This window comes from Physeter macrocephalus, chromosome 3 (genome assembly GCF_002837175.3).
Source record: "Physeter macrocephalus isolate SW-GA chromosome 3, ASM283717v5, whole genome shotgun sequence".
Taxonomy (NCBI): Eukaryota; Metazoa; Chordata; class Mammalia; order Artiodactyla; family Physeteridae; genus Physeter; species Physeter macrocephalus.
Window position 1 is genome coordinate 9,221,530 of NC_041216.1, and position 18,492 is coordinate 9,240,021.

At 49.8% G+C, this 18,492-nt stretch overlaps 1 protein-coding gene across 1 annotated transcript in view; it reads left to right on the top strand.

Moving 5' to 3' along the window:
* CSMD2 (CUB and Sushi multiple domains 2) overlaps positions 1-18,492 on the top strand; it is a 653,863-nt gene that overhangs the window by 324,494 nt on the left and 310,877 nt on the right. The window contains 2 exon segments of the mRNA XM_055082266.1: positions 14,265-14,368; positions 17,608-17,720. Of these exon segments, the coding sequence (XP_054938241.1) occupies positions 14,265-14,368; positions 17,608-17,720 (217 nt within the window).

Consider the following 18,492-nt stretch of genomic DNA (forward strand, 5'->3'; position numbering starts at 1 on the left):
GGACGCGCAGGCTCGGCGGCCATGGCTCACGGGCCCAGCCGCTCCGCGGCACGTGGGATCCTCCCGGACCGGGGCACGAACCCGTATCCCCTGCATCGGCAGGCGGACTCTCAACCACTGCGCCACCAGGGAAGCCCCACAATTAATTTTTATACTTTGATTTTTGTATATAGCAACTATTCCATAATAAATTTCTATTTTTTTTTAATTTATTTATTTTTTTGCCGTACGCGGGCCTCTCACTGTTGTGGCCTCTCCCATTGTGGAGAACAGGCTCCAGATGCGCAGGCTCAGCGGCCATGGCTCATGGGCCCAACCGCTTCGCGGCATGTGGGATCTTCCCAGACCGGGGCATGAACCCGTGTCCCCTGCATCAGCAGGCGGACTCTCAACCACTGCACCACCAGAGAAGCCCTATTCCATAATAATTTATCTGTGAATTCTTTGGAGTTTTCTACATAAGACAGTTATCATCTGCAAAGAATGATGGTTTTGTTTCTTCCTTTTCAATCTTATACCTTTTCTTCAACCTTTTTCTTGCCCCAATGTTCTGCCTAGAATCTCCAGTGTGATGTCAAACCATTGTGATGATGGTAGGCACTTTTGCCATTGTTCAGTGTTAAACACAATGTTTTACTTTCTCACCATTAAGTATGATGTTTGCTGAAGTCTTTTTCTTAAATTTATAGTTCCTTTCTAATCCTAGTTTGCTAGGAGCTTTTATTGTGAATGGATGTTGACTTTTATTAAGCATCTTTCTATATCTATTGATATAATCGTATGATTTTCTCCTTTATTCTCCTGTGTGGTAAATTCCACTGGTTGATTTTTCTGATGTTAAACCAACCTTGCATTCCTGAGATAAACCCAACCTGGTCATTTAGTATTATCATTTTTAAACATGCCTATATTTGATTTACTAATATTTTACATAGTGATTTTGCTTCTATTTTGTTATGTATTATATATATAACAAAATAGAATATATTATACACACACACACACACACATACATACATACACATGCATACACACACACACCCCTGCCAGATCTATGTGTCAGAATATTGTTAACCTCATAAAATGATTTGGAGTTTTTCCTCTTTCTATCCTACCCTTGTTTTTGGTGTTCTACAGTTTCACTGTCATATGTCTAGTTGTGGATATTTTGGTATTCATCCTGTTTGATTTCATTAAGCTTCTTGAATCTATGGATTGCATCTTTCATCAGTTTGGGAAAATTTTTAGCCATTGTCATTTCAACTGTTGTCTCTCCTTTATTCTCTCTCTTTTCTGCTTCTGGAAGTCTGACAAAGCATGTTAATGTTTCTCACTCTATCTTCTTTGATTCTTAACTTCTATCATTTTCTCTCATTCTGTTCAGTTATGTCTAACCTCTGTTGAAGTCATTCACTGGAGATTTATTTTAATTTCAAATGTCATTATTTTTAGTTTATGAAGTCCTATTTAGTTTTTTTTCAGGTGCTTTTTGAGCTAATTTTATAATCTCTTGCTCCTTACGTATATTTAAGTTATTTAAATATGTTAAACACATTTATTTTACATTCTGTGTCTATGAATCTCAGTATATGAAATCTTCGCAAGTTTCACTCTGTTGCCTGTTGTTTCTCACCTCTTGCCCCCAGAACCATGTTTCTTTCTTTGTTTTGTAATTTTTGACTATGTGGTTAGAATCATAAACTTTGTCTGTGGGAATTCCTTGAGACCTGGGTAGAAGCTGGTGTGTTTGCTTCTGCTCAGTGCCTGGGGGCATTACCAGCCAGAAACCTCTTCAGACTAAATCTCAGTATGAAGGTTTCAAACCACCCAAGTAATCTGAAGGCTGAAAACCCATGTGAAGACAGATTTAGCATGATGGAGTCTCTTGCTGTTCACTCAGTGTCAAGGTCTGAGATAAACAATCAGGCTCGAGATCTACCCAGAGGGTAGCAGTGCTGTATGAGAAGGAAGGTAGGCTTATTTCTAGTTCATCCTCACACTAAGGGTGCAGCCTTAACTAGCTCAGCTTTGTTCAAGGGTGTCATCAAGAGTTCCTAACTTTGGTGGACCCTGACCTTTGTCTCCTTCTACCTTTTCTCCACAAGGCCCTGAAAACCAAAGCTCTACTTCACCAGTTTTTAAAAATGCACTCAAGACCAAAGCCAGCTTCATGCTCTGAATCACATTTTGTATCTCTACATTGTCTGGGTTTTAGACTCTGAGAATTCTTACTATACTAGTCTTCTCAGGCTTCCATAACAAAATATAATAGACTGGGTGGCTTTAACAAGGGACAATTATTTTCTCACAGTTAAAGAGGCTAGAAGTCTATGATCAAGATGCCAGCAAATTTGGTTTCTGGTGAGGACTCTTCCCAGCTCATAGACAGTCTCCTTCTCACTGTGTCCTCACAAGGCCTTTCCTCTGTGCACATTCAGAGAGAAACTTTCTGGTATCTCCTCCCCTCTTTTGAGGACACCAAACCCATTGGATTAAGGCCCCACCCTATTACTTCATTTAACCCTAATCACCTTCCTAAAGGCCCCATCTCCAAATACCATCGCATTGAGGGTTAGGGTTTCAACATATGAATTTTAGGGGGATATAATTCAGTTCATAACACTTACTAACTTGTAAAAAGCTTTTTATTTTCTTTTTAAATTTTACTCAACATTTTAAAATTGTTTGCTCAAGAGTGCCTAGGACCGGGCTTCCCTGGTGGCACAGTGGTTGAGAGTCCGCCTGCCGATGCAGGGGACGCGGGTTCATGCCCCGGTCTGGGAGGATCCCACATGCCGTGGAGCGGCTGGGCCCATGAGCCATGGCCACTGAGCCTGCGCGTCCGGAGCCTGTGCTCCGCAACGGGAGAGGCCACAACAGTGAGAGGCCCGCGTAACGCAAAAAAAAAAAAAAAAAAAAAAAAAAAAAGAGTGCCTAGGACCATAATACTTGGAATCAAATTAACCCCCAAGACATCCTTAAAATTGCTGTTAGGTACTTACAATTTGGTGACTTTTCAAAATCTGCCCCCAGCTTTGACCCCTGTTCACTGGCCCACAGGAGAGATACAAGTGTGTCCAAGGACTGCTTGTCTGGTCACTTTGGGAACATCTCCTTCAGCAAAAATCACAGCCTCTCCAAGTTCACAATATGTTTTATGAGATGAGCATTTATTCGTTCATTGACCATGATATGATCTCTGCCCTGCACAGGAGCATACACATAGAAGAGAAGTCATGTAAGTAAATGTAAAGCTAGAGTTTGGATTAGTGCTAATGGAGATGAGTCTAGAGTGTGATGGGAAAATCTAGGAAGGAGCCACTACCTGGAAGGTCAGGAAACTTTTCACAGAGGAGGTGACATTTGAACAGGGTCTTGAAGGATGAGGCTTAGAAATCAATATTTCAGAGTGGACACATGTGCAGAGGCACCAAGGTTTGGAACAGTCTCTTAGAACTGAAAATAATTCAACATGCCTATATCAAGATGAGGCTGGAAAGGTCAGCAAGATTTAGATCATGGTAAACACACATGCTTGGTAGAGAGGCTTGAGTTTTATCCTGAAACGGATTTTTAAGGGTAGAAATGTTAGGCTGTTGGTAATAACAATAATAGCCATCTCTTATTTTATGCCTGTCATGTGCCAAGAACTGAGCTAGGCCTTCTGTGTAAATGACTTTCTTTCATTCTCTTCATAGCACAATTAATTAGGTTTTTAAAAGACCTATTTGATGGATGATAAAACTGAAACGTGGACAGGTTGAAGGTTAAGAAATAGCACATAACCAGGAAATAAGTGGCAGCACTGAGACTTAAACCCAGTCTTCTGGGTCTATTGCCCATGAACTTCAGTAGCTATGCTGTGCTACTGGATGGAACAAGGTCTCAGAATAGCTGGGAGGGGTTGGGACTGGTAGCACTGGGAAAGATGAGGGCCGTTCTTTCTTCTGAACCGGAGCAATAGGAGGAAGGTCTGAATTTTTGAAAGATTACTCTGGCATCAGTAGAGCTATTAGAGAGGGATACTGGGGGGAGTGAGACCAGTTAGGAGGCTGAAGCAGTTACCCAAGTAAGAAATCTGGGGTCATCAACCAAGGCTTTGGAAACGTGAAGGAGGAGACAGATTTAAGAGGAATTTAGGGAATGGGATGGGACTTGATGGCTGATTGGGTGTGAGATGGAGGGAGAAGGAGAGGTCTCGTTCAACACTGTGTCCCAAGTGGCCACCATAGTGCCTGGTATATAGTAGGCACTCAGTAAACATTTATTCAATGAACAAATAGATGATGACTCAGTGTTTTCTGACGTGGACCAATCGGTGGCTTTAAAAGGAAATACAAGAAGAGGAACAAGCTTGGCAGCAGTCAAGAGGGAAGCATGTGCATTTGAAGTGCCTGCATTTCATCCAATGACATTTGGATACACTGGTTGGAAACTGCATAAATCTGGGTTCAAGAGAGAGATTTGGGGGTCATTTCATCAACGCACAGTTGGGAACAGAAGCGTAAGGAATGGATAACCCTTCTTGGAGAGAGCAAAGAGAATGAAAAGACTTAGAATGGATCTGGGAACACAATCCTTACAGATGAAGGAGATCCAGTGAAAGAAACAGAGAAGGAGCAGTCAGCGTGGTAGGAGGGAAATCAAACTGCGAAAGCAGGAAGAGTTTCCAACCAGGATATGTCTAATAATGACAACGCTGTGAAGCGTCTTGTTGGAAAAGGCCTGGAAAGAGACTGTTGGCTTTGGTCTTGGAAGAAGACCTTTCAGTGGAGCTTTGGGGGGCAGGAACAGCAGTGGGGTGGGGAGTGAATGGATGGGGAGGGGGGGATGCTCAAGAGGCCAGACATGTAGACAGCCTTTTTGACTTCATTGTGAAGTGAGGGAAGGAGAAAGGGCACATGAGGGAGGTCAGGTGGACAGAAAGCTTTGGGCTACTTAGGGTGTTTGTTTAGGATATTGGGATTTTGAGCCCGTTTGTAGGCTGTGGGCAAAACAAGCACAGAGAAAGAGAATGAAGAAGTAGGAGAAAGAGGATGGTGAGTGAAGGATCTGGAGTGAGTGACAGGCAAATTAGACTGAGAATGCAGGGGCTCCTTTCACAATGAGCAGGTGAAGAAAAATGCTGTCATGAGAAGGAGCTGAGAGTTTTGCCCACAGGAGTGTAGAGTAGGTCTCCTTATAATCATGGAATGATTACACATCCCTAGGACCTGTATGTGTGTGGGCATGAGGACCCTTCCTGCCATTTCATCCCCCTTGTAAGACCTCTCCTGGTTGAGCTTGAGAGGGAGCTGGGAATGTTTCAGTGACTAGGGCCTCCAAGGGCAATCGGAAGGTCCAAACAAGGCCCAAAACTGGTCTGACATGGGAATGGCCGAGAACCTATGTCAAGATGGCAGCCTTGATTGAGCACCATGGGCTGTGCTGCTCTGCACTGTGGGAACAAGAACTGACAGTCTCATTGCAGAGGCAGGTGAAGGGTATGTCTCTCCTCGATGAACTAAGGATAAAACAATAAAAACCACCTTGGTCCATCCTCCCGGAAGCATCCTCCCGGAAGCTGGGCAGATTCAGGGAAAAGAGAAAAGGCGGCTCGGAGCAAGTGATGCTGGCCTACTAGGTACACAGCTCTGCATTCTCCCTTTGATTGGGATGGTCTGGAGAAATGCGAGCCCCGCCTTGGCCAGATGGGCTATCTTAGTTTTCTGTAGTCATTCTGCCCACAATAACATTTCCCAAATTTGGTCAATCATCAGCAATATCTGGAGAAAGTTTAAAGACACAAATTCCAAAGCTCTTTCCTCAAAGATCTGATTCAGTGGGTCTGAGATGGGAACCTGGAACCTACATTTTTAAAGAGCATCCTGGTGGTTCTGACCAACCTGGCGTATGTGATAAATAACAACCCCCTTCCCTCCCAGCAAAGCACACAAGGCCCTCCTGCCCACCTCCCCTCAGGCAGCTCTGGCTTCAGGCACACTGAACTCCTGGTTCAGACACAGCTGGCCCTTTAAGAATTCTGTCCAGCACATCCTATCCCAGTGTGCCTTCCCTTCTCCTCCAGGCAAATCCCTACCCATCTCTGAGACACAGTGCAGATCCCTGCTCTTCAGAGAAGCCTTCCTAACTCCGCCAGGTCTTAGTCCTGCCTCTTTAAGAACTCTGTCCAGCACATCCTATCCCAGTGTGCCTTCCCTTCTCCTCCAGGCAAATCCCTACCCATCTCTGAGACACAGTGCAGATCCCTGCTCTTCAGAGAAGCCTTCCTAACTCCGCCGGGTCTTAGTCCTGCCTCTGTTCCTCCAGCACTTCATCAGCCCCTTCCGTCTGCATGCATGTTACATCGCACTGTGTTGGGAATCTCTTTCCTCCATAGCTCATGAGAGCCCCCAAAGCAGGAGTGGCATTTTGTTTATCTCTCCTGCAGTTAGCACAGTGCCCGGCACAGAGGAGGAGCTCAGCAGATGTTTGACTATGTTAACAACTGACGGAAGAGACCTGTCTCTGGGTCAGGTAGCTCCTCAGGTATGGCCGCCCCCCATGCTGGGCCCCAGAGCCTCCTCCTATTAGGACCTTTCAGCTCAGCCTCAGGAAGGATGTGGCTGATGAAATTTCCGTGGTCAGGACTGAAACCCAGACCTGAGTCGGTGCCCCCTACCGGCGCACATCCTGCCTTTCTTTCACAGCTCCTCGGTATGAACTCAAGACCTATGAGTCAATTTGCATATGATCCTCGCTGGATTTGATCAGGACAGTTAATCCACCTGTGCTAGAAAAGAAGTAAAAGGCAGACAGGAGAGAAAGAGAGATATGGGAGGGAGAGGGATGGGGATGCAAAGGAGAAGGAGGGGGCCTGGAAGGGAGAGGGAGAGGAAAGCACATTTTATGAACTCCAAAGCCAAAGATAACAGCGTTTTGAGTACTCACTCCTTGGGGATTATCAGTGTCACTCTTCCCTTTGTAGATCTGAAAAACAGAGAAATAACTCTCCAGCCAGCAATCACTCTCTCGTGCAAATGTCAGGAACCCATGTGTTGGCCCTTTTGTTCACTCACGTATTCATTGAGCAAACATTCACTCTTTTGCACTCTCGGTGCTGTGCCCCATGCAAGATGCTGGCTGGTGATGAGAGAGGTTTTCCCTAAATTCCCCCACAGCTCATTCCTCACGACTGGGTGGCTCTAGAGGGACCCTTCCACGGCCTCCTCCAAGTCCTGACCCTGATCCCTTTCCTTTTTACAATCGTTTTCAGTTCCCAGTGTATTTTGGCATTCCTTTTCCCCTAGAGCTGGCCGTGGCCTGTTCCCACACACCCTCCTCTATTCGTGAAGACAAGGCCTGCTCCCTCCTCTAGCCGGGATTTTGTGCCCCTCGCATTTGCCCCATCCCCGTGTTCCTCTGATTTCAGCACTCATCACACTGCGCTGTGTTTCACATATACCCGTGTGTCTCCCCTTCTAGACTGTGAGGTCTCAGGGCAATGGCCTTGTTTGTCTTCCTCTATTGCCTCTCCAAAGCCCAGCACCTGGCAAGGACGTATTAACTGTTGAGTGAATAATTGAATGAATGAATCCATCAACCAATGAGTGAATGAATGGATGAAGGGCTTACTACTCTTAGAGCCAGCAAAATTAAACCTGAGGTAGTGACCAAAGTTCCAGAACCTCTGAAAGTTCTCAATCTCTGCCCCTGGGCTTTCTTTCCCAACCTCCTCAAAAACCTTCCTCAAAAAAAAAAAAAAAAAAGAAAAGAAAAACCTTCCTTAAAGGTGCTGGAGGCCTCTCTGCTTGAACTCCTGAGGGTTCAGAGCAGCCCTTCCACCAGACTCCCCTCCACCCCAACCCAAGAGCCAGTTCTCCAGCCCTGCCCTGGGCCCTCAGCAAGACCCAGGCAGGAGTCACCATGCAGGCCGTGCCCAGGGAAAGGGAGTTCCCTTCCTTTCATGGAGCTAATAGTCAGGCTGTTTGCAGCATTAGTATCCTGAGGCGGGGGTTGGGGGAAGCCAAGGTCAGCCCTCAGGAGCTCAGAGAAGCGCTCTGAGGAGGAATAGGGAAGCAGGCCTGGAGCCGAGGGTTGTGGAGGGAGCTCTGACTCACTGGGACGGGGCAGGGGCAGGCCATGGAAAGCCTAGGGTTTCCATGCCAAGAAGCGGAACTTTCTCCTGAGGCTCAAGAGTTGATAAACTTTTCTGTGGTGATGAAAGTCTTTCTTCAGAACCCACAGTCATTAGGTTCTGATTGGCTGTGAGTTGCAGAAAACTCCTCCACAGAAGCTTAAACAAAATACTGATTATTTTCTCCATAACCCAAAGGTCCAGAAGTGAAGACTCCAGGGCTGGTTTAGTAGTTTTCTCAGTGTCTTGAGCACCTCCTATTTTTCCCTCTGCCATGCTTTGCATGTGGCTCTTGTCCTCATGATCACAAGAAGGCTGCTTCACCTCTATCCTCACATCTGTATTCCAGGAAAGCAAGGAGAAAGGTGGGAAAATGCCCTGAGGACTCCTCAGCTCATGTCTCATTGCCCAGAATCCTGTCACTTCACTATCCTTAGCTCTGAGGTTAGCCAGGTATATTGCCACACTCCAAACAAAGCCAGCGTTCTATTAAGAATGGGTAAATGGTGGGAGGAACATGGAGTGAACCACTATGTCTGTCACAAAGTCCCAATCATGAAGTAGATCAAAAGGAACTGCTTTGGTTGGAGCAAGGCCCTGCCCACTCTGGCTCTTTTCCCACCTTTGTTTGTGCCCCCTTAGTACCTTTGTAGAACCCCGGGGTGCCTGGGAACTCAATTTGAAAACCATTGCTCTAGGCCAGAGGTTAGCAAACTTTCTGTAAAGAACCAGATCATAAATATTTTGTGCTTTGAGGACCATGTGAGGTTTTTGTTGCACATTCTTCTTTGTAGTGGTTTATGTATTTTTTAACCCTTTAAAAAAGTAAGAACACTTCTTAACTCAAGGGGCCAAACAAAAACAGGCCACAGGCCTGATTTGGCCCAAGGACCATAGTTATCCAGCCCCAGCTCTAAGGGGTCGTGGGGCACAGAGTTTTTGGTACAGAGTGAAGGATGGGCAGCAGAGGCCAGAGCCCAGCTGGGAGGCAGTTATAGAAATGCAGTCATTGGACAAAACAATCTCAGTCTAGATCTCTTGGGACTCCAGCTTCCCAAAATATGCCTGAGAGCTGTCAGATCCTCTGGAGCCTCACTGAGACCTGGGGCACAGGCTGGCAGGACTGGGATCCCTGTCCTTCGGCTGGTCCTGGATGGTGCTCAGGAAGCAAGGAATGTCCTCTGGGCCCAGGGTGGGCACCCTCCATGGTCCCACTCCCATTGCCTACAATTCTCCGGAAAGGCGGCTGTATGCTGAGGGGTGCAGTCTCCAGGATTCCCTCCCCCACCCGCTCTCTGCAATGAACACAGACTCAGGCTCCCCTAAGCCCTCGTCCCACTCCTGGACCCTGGACCAGCCTCCTGGCAGGTCTCTCTGCCTCCAGCCCTCCCTCCATGCCGAGTTATAGCTTCCCCCCCATCTTCACCCTCAAATCCAGACTGGTTGCTCTGGCCTGCCAGGCAAAATGCAGACTCAGCCATGCTGCTCTCCCCTCCCCGCTGACCCCTCGGCTGCCCTCCTTGCTCCTTGTTCCCCTGTTCACTGCTCAGGGCATCTCCGGGACGGAGCCCACACCCTTCTCCATCCTGCAGGTCCCTGCACACCCACCTCCTCCGTGCGGCCGCCTTTCACCTCTCCCTCCTTTGCCATCCTCTAATACCCACCATCTGCACTGTGCACTTGGCATTTAGATTCTGCTGTAGATTGTAGGACAAGTGAGATAACTTATGGGAAGCAGCTAGCTCGGTGCTTGGCACAAGGCAGGTGCTCAGTAATTATGTCCTAGTGCAGGGTTTGTTTATTCATTTACCTAATGGGTGCAAATTGGGTGTCTGAGCTGTATATACACGTGCCTCTTTAATCCTGCCTATTTCATGTGCTGCCACTCTCCTGCCTTAGAAAGACACTTTGCCAGCTTGATCTATCTGCATGTTAGTTAATGAATCATTATAGGATCTGTCTTTAAAGAAAGGCGAAAGAGAAGAGCGAAAAAAAAAATGAAAGCACCAGTACACTGTGCATTGGGGGCCCATCCCAAAGCTTCAACATTGTGTATGTTGTGCTATCTGCTTGGTGTAATTAGCTCCCATGTTAGGGTCAGACACTCTAAAATGCAGCTCACATCAATGGTGCTCGAATCAGTGATATGAATCCTTTTATGGCTCTGGGTTCTGGCCTTCAAAGCAATGTTTTCCCATCATAGACATGGTAATCACATGCCCTGTCTTTTGGCGGTGGCTTCGTGAGTGGGGGCTGGCTGGAAGGGGTGACGGTGGTGAGAATGTAAAGGCAGGACCCTGACTCCCTGGAGAGGCCAGGCCCCTCGGTCTGCAGAAGGCACAACTGGCCTTGGAGTATTTTATGAGCAAGTGTTAGCTGAGCTGCTGGGATCCAGAAAAAGAGCTTAGGGAAGACTGAGAGGATAAGTTGTGGTCCCTACCTTGTGGACCAGAGGACCTCCCTGGGATGCTATGAGGCAGTCGAGCACAGTGGTAAGGGCCTGGCTTCTGGCTGCCTGATGAGTCCCAGTTCTGCCACTTAGCTGTGTGATCTTAGGCGAGTCGCCTAATGTCTCTGTGTCTGGGCTTTCCCATCTGTAAAATGGAGGTATTCATAGTGGCTGTTGTGAGTCTTACATGAGTTGATATATGTAAAGCGCTCAGAACAGAGTCGAGTACTTTATAGGTGTCGGCTCCTGTAGTGACAAAATCTCTCAAGAGAAGATCAAAGGGAAGATCAAAAACTGTGATTAAGTGTCTCAAAGAACCTCCTAGACCAGAGGTCGGCAAACTACCACCTTTGGGCCAAATCCAGTTCATTGTTTGTTTTTGTAAACTGAGTTTTATTGGAACACAGCCATGCCCATTCGTATACATATCAATGTACACGGATTATGGCTACATGGATGTATGGAGCTGTGGCTGCATTCATGCTACAACAGCAAAGGTGGGTCATTGAAACAGGCATCATATGGGATGCACAGGGGCAAATATTTACTACCTGGCCCTTTACAGGAATAGTCTGCCGACCTTTGTTCTTGATGATGGCTCCTGTGAGGGGTCCAAGAGCCTGGCGATAAGTCCATGCTGGGGGGTCAGGAAACGTTTGGAAAGCGTTCTCCCATTCAGCATTGTCTGAGCCCGTGGCATGAGCCTGGCACACCGACAGGCGCTGGTGGTTCAGAGGCCATGAGACCTGGCCCCTGCCCTCCAGGAAGTTCATGGTGTAGTGGAAGACCAGGTAAACAGATCAGTCGCAGTACAGCAGGTAAGTCCTGACACGGAGAGGAGAGGAAGGGCAATCAGGGAGCATTTGGACAAGAGCTCAAGGATGCGGAGACGTTGCTAGGGGAACCAGGGGCGGGGGAGGGGACTGTGCAAACCGGGGTCGTGAATGGGCCGCTGTGAGGGGAGACCACAGACCACACAGGCCCTGCGGTGGGAGGGCAGCGGGGAGCAGGTGCCCAGGGCCCCTCCTTGCGTACTGGGCTAGGAAATGGTGACATCGTTCTGTAGGGCAGGACTGGGGAGGGTAAGAGATGGGAAGGCGATTCCAGCCTAAGCAGATGGTGATGATGGGTCATCAGGGAACATGGAGGCGAGCTTGCCTGCTCGGTGGGAAAACCAGAGGGGCTAAGGCTTCCCCACTCGCTGTAGGTTGCTCACTGTAACATGTGTCTAGGTAGCCAACAAGGATTTTTATCAGTAGGGTCTAGTATTTTTGTCGAAACTATCTGAGAGCTCCAAGCAGGAACGCTTTCCTCACTCTACTTGCATACCACCGGCGATGGGCTGCTCTCTACCTCTGAATGCGGTCCTTTTCATTGTGGGACAGTTCTGACAGTCAGAGTTGGGTCTCAGTGCCCTGTCACCTCCACGTTTGCCCTCGGAGCCAGCCAGGGTTACTGCTGCTCCTGCCTCTGCCCCTGAGTCTCTCTTCTCCAAGGTCAGCACCCCCAGTTCCTCCATCCCCTGTTTTCTAATAGGTCCCAACTGCTGCCTGCTAAGGGCCCACATCCTCCCTCACCCACACTGCTGTACAGCCCAGACATCGGTCTGTTTTCCACCAGCCCTCGATGCTATTGCTCCTAAAACAAAAGTCTCATGCCGTACATTTACTTACAACTCTTCCATGATTCCCCCTTGTCTTTAGGACACAGCCTAAATCCTTAGCATGACAGACAGCCCTTCCTAACCTGGCTCCTCCCACTTCTCTGGCGTCACCACCCTCGGCTTCCCTCTCAGTCATACAACTCCAGATCTACTCGCCCCACCGCTCTGCCCCAGCACCTGCTTCTCCCTCTGCCTGGATCACTTTCCTTTCCTTCTCCATTTATCGGACCCCAGTCCATCTCCCAAACTCAGCCTGGGCTTCATTTCCTCCAGGAAGCCTCCTCCAGCCTCCTTCCAGCCAATGGCACCCGTCCTCCCTGTCCTGTCTGTCCATGCTCACGGCTTCTCTCTGTGAGTCCCGTGCCCAGGCAGAGAGCACTGCACAGGCGGTACCGGGCTCAGGCACAAGTGCAGCAGCCATTTCCTTCCGAGGCACCTGAAGGCACCCTGGGGTGAGGCTCTGAGGCTGGGCTGTTTGGTTTGGACAGAGGAAGCCTGCACCACTAGGAAAAACTATCCATGGGAATTCTCTACTCCTTGAGCGGCAGAATAGAAAACAAAGAAGCACTTGCAGCCTCCCTACTGGGAGACTGAAGATCTTTATCGGATTGAAACCAGCCTGAAACAGACAAAAAGAGGCCCAGATGAGATGTTAGGGGAGGGGACTCTCTGTGTTCTGTCTTCACAAAGGCACTCTCACCCACCACCCAGTTGCCCAAGCCGGGAAGCTGCAGGTCTTCCCAGACTCCCTCTCTCCCTCAGTCCCCACATCCATCCAGTCACAAAGCCCTAAAGACTGCAGGACCGTCTCTCTCGCGCGTCTCCACTGTGTGGCCCTCCTGCATCGCTCACCTAACTGCCACTGAAGCCTCGAATCAGCCCCACCGGCTCTGGCCTCTCTCTTGCCATGTCAGTTTCCACACGAGCAGCCAGACCCATGTTCTTCTCCGACACCTAATTGTCCCCGTCACCCACTGTTTAAAACTCTCCTGCCACTCCTCCCTCAGGATAAAGCCCAGCTCTTCCGGGCAGGGGAGGCTATGAGGCCCTTTGGACCTCGCTCCAGGCAGGTGTCTCAAGTTCTGGACCTTCTGGAGCCACCTCCTTGCACAGACGGCCCAACCACATTGTCCCCCAGAATGAGGCAGCTGACGGCTATGTTCAGTTTGTGGACCTGCACTGATAGACACTGACCACTCCGGAATGTTCCATCTCTGCCACAGCTCGGGCCTTGTGCACTAGGCCCCTGCCTCTCCCGTCATCCCCTTCTGACCCCGACAGTCTTCCAGAGGCTTCAGAACTCTCAGACCACCACCCCCCACCAATCACAAACAGCCTCCCCGCCTCCCCCCACCACAGGCTAGCATCTGTCACCTGGGGTTGTGGTTTTCAGTTTACTGTTCTGTCTCCCCGCTCACCCAAGGGCAGGGAGCGTGTCATGCTCACCATTGAAACCCTACCTCCTAGGCTGGCGTGTGGTGTGAGTGCTTAGTAAATATTTGCAGCAGGCAGGATTAAAACAAGATAAAAGAATCCTGTCAGAAGCCCTTTCCTGGAACATTCATTTATTCGACAAATAAACAAACAAAGTGGATGGAGAAAAGCAGGCAGAGGAGAGGCGGAGGGAAATGTCTGCAGGTCCCCAAGGACCGCATAGCTGGAGTCCACACGTGGCCTGAAAATCTGCCTCCAGTTCCGTGAGGATTTCTGTGCGTTAAAGCATGAAGGAAGAGTCTCATCCTCTCACAGCTGGCCAGATGTGCCTGGTGTTGCCATGACAGCCTCCAGAATTGGCCAGATGTACCATGATCATCTTTGGAAAACGTCAGGGGCCCCCAGAGACTGTATGGCCCCAGAGAGAAAAAGTTCACACTCACAAAGGTGGCATGGAAACGCTCAGTTCGGATTGAGGGTTGTGTGGGGTGGTGTCGCGGGCGCTCTGGGCATGGCGACGTGAAGATCCTTGCTGTCTTCAAGGCCGTGGGAGTCTCTCCCGGCAGCCCCTGCCCTCTCCCTAACCCCTGCTCCCTCCCTAGGTGATCAAGCTGGCCTTCGAGGAGTTTGACCTGGAGAGGGGTTACGACACCCTGACGGTCGGGGACGGTGGTCAGGACGGGGACCAGAAGACGGTTCTCTACGTGTGAGTGAAGCGGAGCCCGTGGTGGGCAGGGCAGGACCACGGGCACCTTGGCTGGGGGCGGGGGATGGGCTTGTCGAGTCCTGCTTGGTCCCCCCGACCCTACCCCCTGCCACCATGCTCTGACAAGGAAGGGTGTCCTGCAGCACCGTCTCAGCAGCAACCTTCCATCTCCCTCTGCTCCCACCAAGGAAGACAGAGCGCCGGGCCAGAGTCTCGCTAGGAAGTCACAGGGGAAGTGCACAGAAGGAGCAGCCTCTTGGGGGGCAGGGGAAGTAGAGGTTTGGTGCGTGTGCCTGGGGCATTCCACTTGACTGTCTGCGTCTATGCAGACCCTGCTTCTGCCCCCAGGAGTTCTTCCTCAAGGCCACGTCCGTGTGTGGTGGTCTAACTTCAGACAGAGACAATGGAAGTGTTTTGCTAATTTCCCTCCATGCTCCTAACTGTCTGGGAAAAGGATGGTTTCAGGGAATTGGGACCACATTTTCTGGGGCCAGAAAGGCTGGTTTGACATGGTCTAGTCCCGGGAGAGGATGATGTCGGGCTGTCCTGGGTTCCATTACACTGGGTCTCAGCTCTTGGGGGCCGTTTGGCTCCTCCTTCACCCACCATGATTAGCCTGACATGAACGCAGGAGAATGCTCCTCTTCAGGGTGTGTGGCCCAGCGTTAGAGAGATAGACAGGCCTGACGTCATCCACCTCCCCTGCCAAGAAGGAGGGGAGATTTCACATATGTTGGGCACCTAGGATGTGCCCAGGCACTGTGATGGGAACTTTCACATCAGTTATCTCAATTAATTCCCACAGCAGCCCTGTGAGGAAGGTGCTGTTATACCCATTTAACAGGTGGAGAAACTGAGGCTCGAAGGGTGCAAAGATGGTTGGTGGCAGAACCAGCACCTGAAATCATATCTTTTGATTTCCATCAAGGACGGCATCCCATGCCACACCTGCTCCCAACCACACTAACACCCTCTGGTCTCAATGCTGAATAAAAAATGGCCATTCTGTAATAGCTGGCTTGTCCAGGAGCTGTTCTGTTCTGGGTGCTTCTCATACCTTCCTCACATCTACCTGGAATTTCCTATTAGGGCAGTTGAATAACATTACCTACCATGTCAGGTGACATGGCTGGGACTTGGGATGTCTCAAGAGAAAGGAGTGGAATGTCAGCCTGAAGGGCATCCTCCCTGCTGCCTAGTCTCCACTGTATTAATCAGGGTTCTCCAAAGAAACAACCAATAGGATGTGTATATAAAAAAAGGGATTTATTGTAAGGAATCATTTTGTGTGATAATGGGGACTGACAAGTCCCAAGATCCGCAGGCTGAGTCAGCAAGCTGGGGACCCAGGAGAGCTGATGATGTAGTTCTAGAGCAAAGGCCAGCAGGCTCAAAACCCAGGAAGAGCTGATGTTCAGTTCAAGTTCAGGGTGGGGAAAAAAGCACTGTCCTAGCTGGAAGTCAGGCAGGCAGGAAGAATTCTCTTTTACTTGGGAGAGAGTCAGCCTTTTTGTTCTATTCAGTTCTTCACCTGATTGGATGAGGCCCACCTTCATTGGGGAGGGCAATCTGTTTTACTCAGTCTTCCAATTTAAATGTTAATCTCATCCAGAAACACCCTCACAGAAACACCCAGAATTATGCTCGGTCAGATATCTGGGCACTTTGTGGCCCAATCAGGTTGACACATGAATTACCCATCATACTCAACCCCTCCCCTCCTCTCTGTGCTTCCCCATCACTCACCTGCCCTGGCATGCTGACCCGCGTGGTACATCAGCTCGATGTGTCCAAGAGGCCAGGATCCCACTCTTGTCTCCCCCATGACCCCATTGTGCTTTGTCATAGAGAGAACCGTAGAACAGCAGAGCTGAAAAGACTCTGGGGGAATCATACATTTCAACCCCTCATTTATAGGGAGTGAAAAAGCTCAGAGAGGCTCAACCATTTGCTCAAGGTCCCACAGCAAATGAATGGCAGATCCAGGGCTTGTACCCAGGTCTCTGGACCAGTCTAGTTTGAGTGAGATCCCAACAAGTTCTGTAGCAGCCCAGGGGCTCTCCCGCCACCCTCAGATCTCTTTAGGCCAACGTCAATTTCAAAACTTCAGGGAAACACATGCAAAATCCTTGGATTCCTTAGTTGCCGTAATTGGGTCACACAGAGGAAGAGCAGAGGCCTTGGTCTTCACCCTTGCTCACCACCACCCTGGAGTCCATCCTTACTCATTACAGAATATCAGAGCCCCCAGCCCAGGGATGTCACACGCACCAGGCTGGTGTATCCCAGGTGGTCTCTCCCCGCTCCACCGGCACGGTGCTCGCAGAGTACCGATCACCTCTCTGCAGCCAACTCAACGGCCCTCCTCAAGCTTTGAGACCCCAGGGTAGAGCAGAGATTAGGGCCCATTAATCCAACCACCCCCTCACAACCCCCCACACCCCGTCTGTGCTGGCAGTTTGTCTGGTCTCAGCAGAAAAAAGGAAGCCAGGTTTCTTCTAGGAGCCCCAGGCTGTGCCATGGACTCTGACTCTGCCACTCCAGCAGGCTGACCTTGGGAAAGCCACTGCCCATTTTGCACCTCTGTCTTCTCATCTGTACAGTGGGGATAACACAACCTCTACCTCACTGGGCTACTGGGGACATTAAATAAGATAATGAAAGGGACATGGTCTGACTTGGGTGGGTGCCTGGTAAATGTGAGTTGAATCAGAATCCTCTCCATGGCTAAACTCTCTTCTTCAGCAAGAGCGTTGCCCAGGGCGGTGGCTGCACTTTAAGCCTCACTTCTCATGCTGGAGTGGAAAGAGGTGCCTCATGAAAAGGACTGGCTGGGTTCCGACTGGGGAAATGGGTTTCTGTCTGTGTCTTTTCTGTAATACAGTTCACACGAAAGACAGGAGGTTGCAGGGGCGTAGACACCCCCTTGATTAGATCTGGCTCCAGCCATCCCTCCCCTGTGCAAGTGAGGACACAGATCTCTCTTCCAAGCCCTGGAGTCTGGGCAGGGGAGTCGTGACTGAGATGCAAGCTCTGCCTGTGGCCGGAGGGGAGTGGTCCTGAGTCTCCCAGCACGTGAGCACGTGCTGCCGGGCTCAGTGCCAGAAACACTGTGGGGCTCAGTATCTGCCCGAGTGGGCCTGGCACCTAGATATTCCTTTAGATGTCATCAGTCACACCGTCCTTCTCTTGGGGTGCCACAGTGGGGTGCACGCCTCTGAATCTCTCTCTCCTGACAGCCTGACAGGTACGTCGGTCCCAGATCTCATTGTCAGCACCAACCATCAAATGTGGCTCCTCTTCCAGACCGACAGCAGTGGCAGCTCCCTGGGCTTCAAGGCTTCTTACGAAGGTAACTGCTGTTGGGGAGCCAATGAGTCAGAAGCTCGGGGTCTGGTTTGGAGTCAACAAGCCCTGGGTTCGAATCCCGGCTCCGCCCTGCACTAGCTTCCTCTCCTTAGGCATGTTATTCAACTTCTCTGAGTCCCAGCCTCCTGCTTTGTCCAGTGGGTCTCCTGGGCTGTTTTGAGGATTATCTGGGATCAGTCACACACATCAGTTCCATCCTGGGTTCATACCTGGCTTGTGTAGACCTTTGAAAAGCCCCATAAACTTTCTGAGCCTTGCTGATTTTATACAATCTTTAGGTTGGAGACAGTAGCTGCCCAAGCTACCCTATTTGGGGGTCAGAGTGATGAGTAACTATGTGCACAGGGCTAGGGACAGGCACACACCGTTGGTGACCTGAGGAGGCTGCAGACGCGGGTGGCCTGCATCTCTTGGTGGGAACAGGCATTAAGGGAACGGCAAAGTCTGGGGTCCAAGAGATACCTTTACCATCACCCCTCCGTGCGCTGCCCAGCCTCCTGATGACTGCTAGTGCAGATCCCCACAGCAGGGGGAGAAGAGACCATCCCCCGAGCATTTGTGAAGGCCTTGTTAGGCATCCGACCCTAGACCAGCACTGGGGGAACAGATGCATCAGATCTAGGCCCTTGCTGCAAGGGGCCTGCGCTATCATGGTAAATAAGACAGAGGAGAAAACAAACGAGCTGTTATTAAAGCAAGGTAATTGCAGCAAACAGAACGAATGGGAGCACAGAGAAGGGGCAGCCATCCTTTCT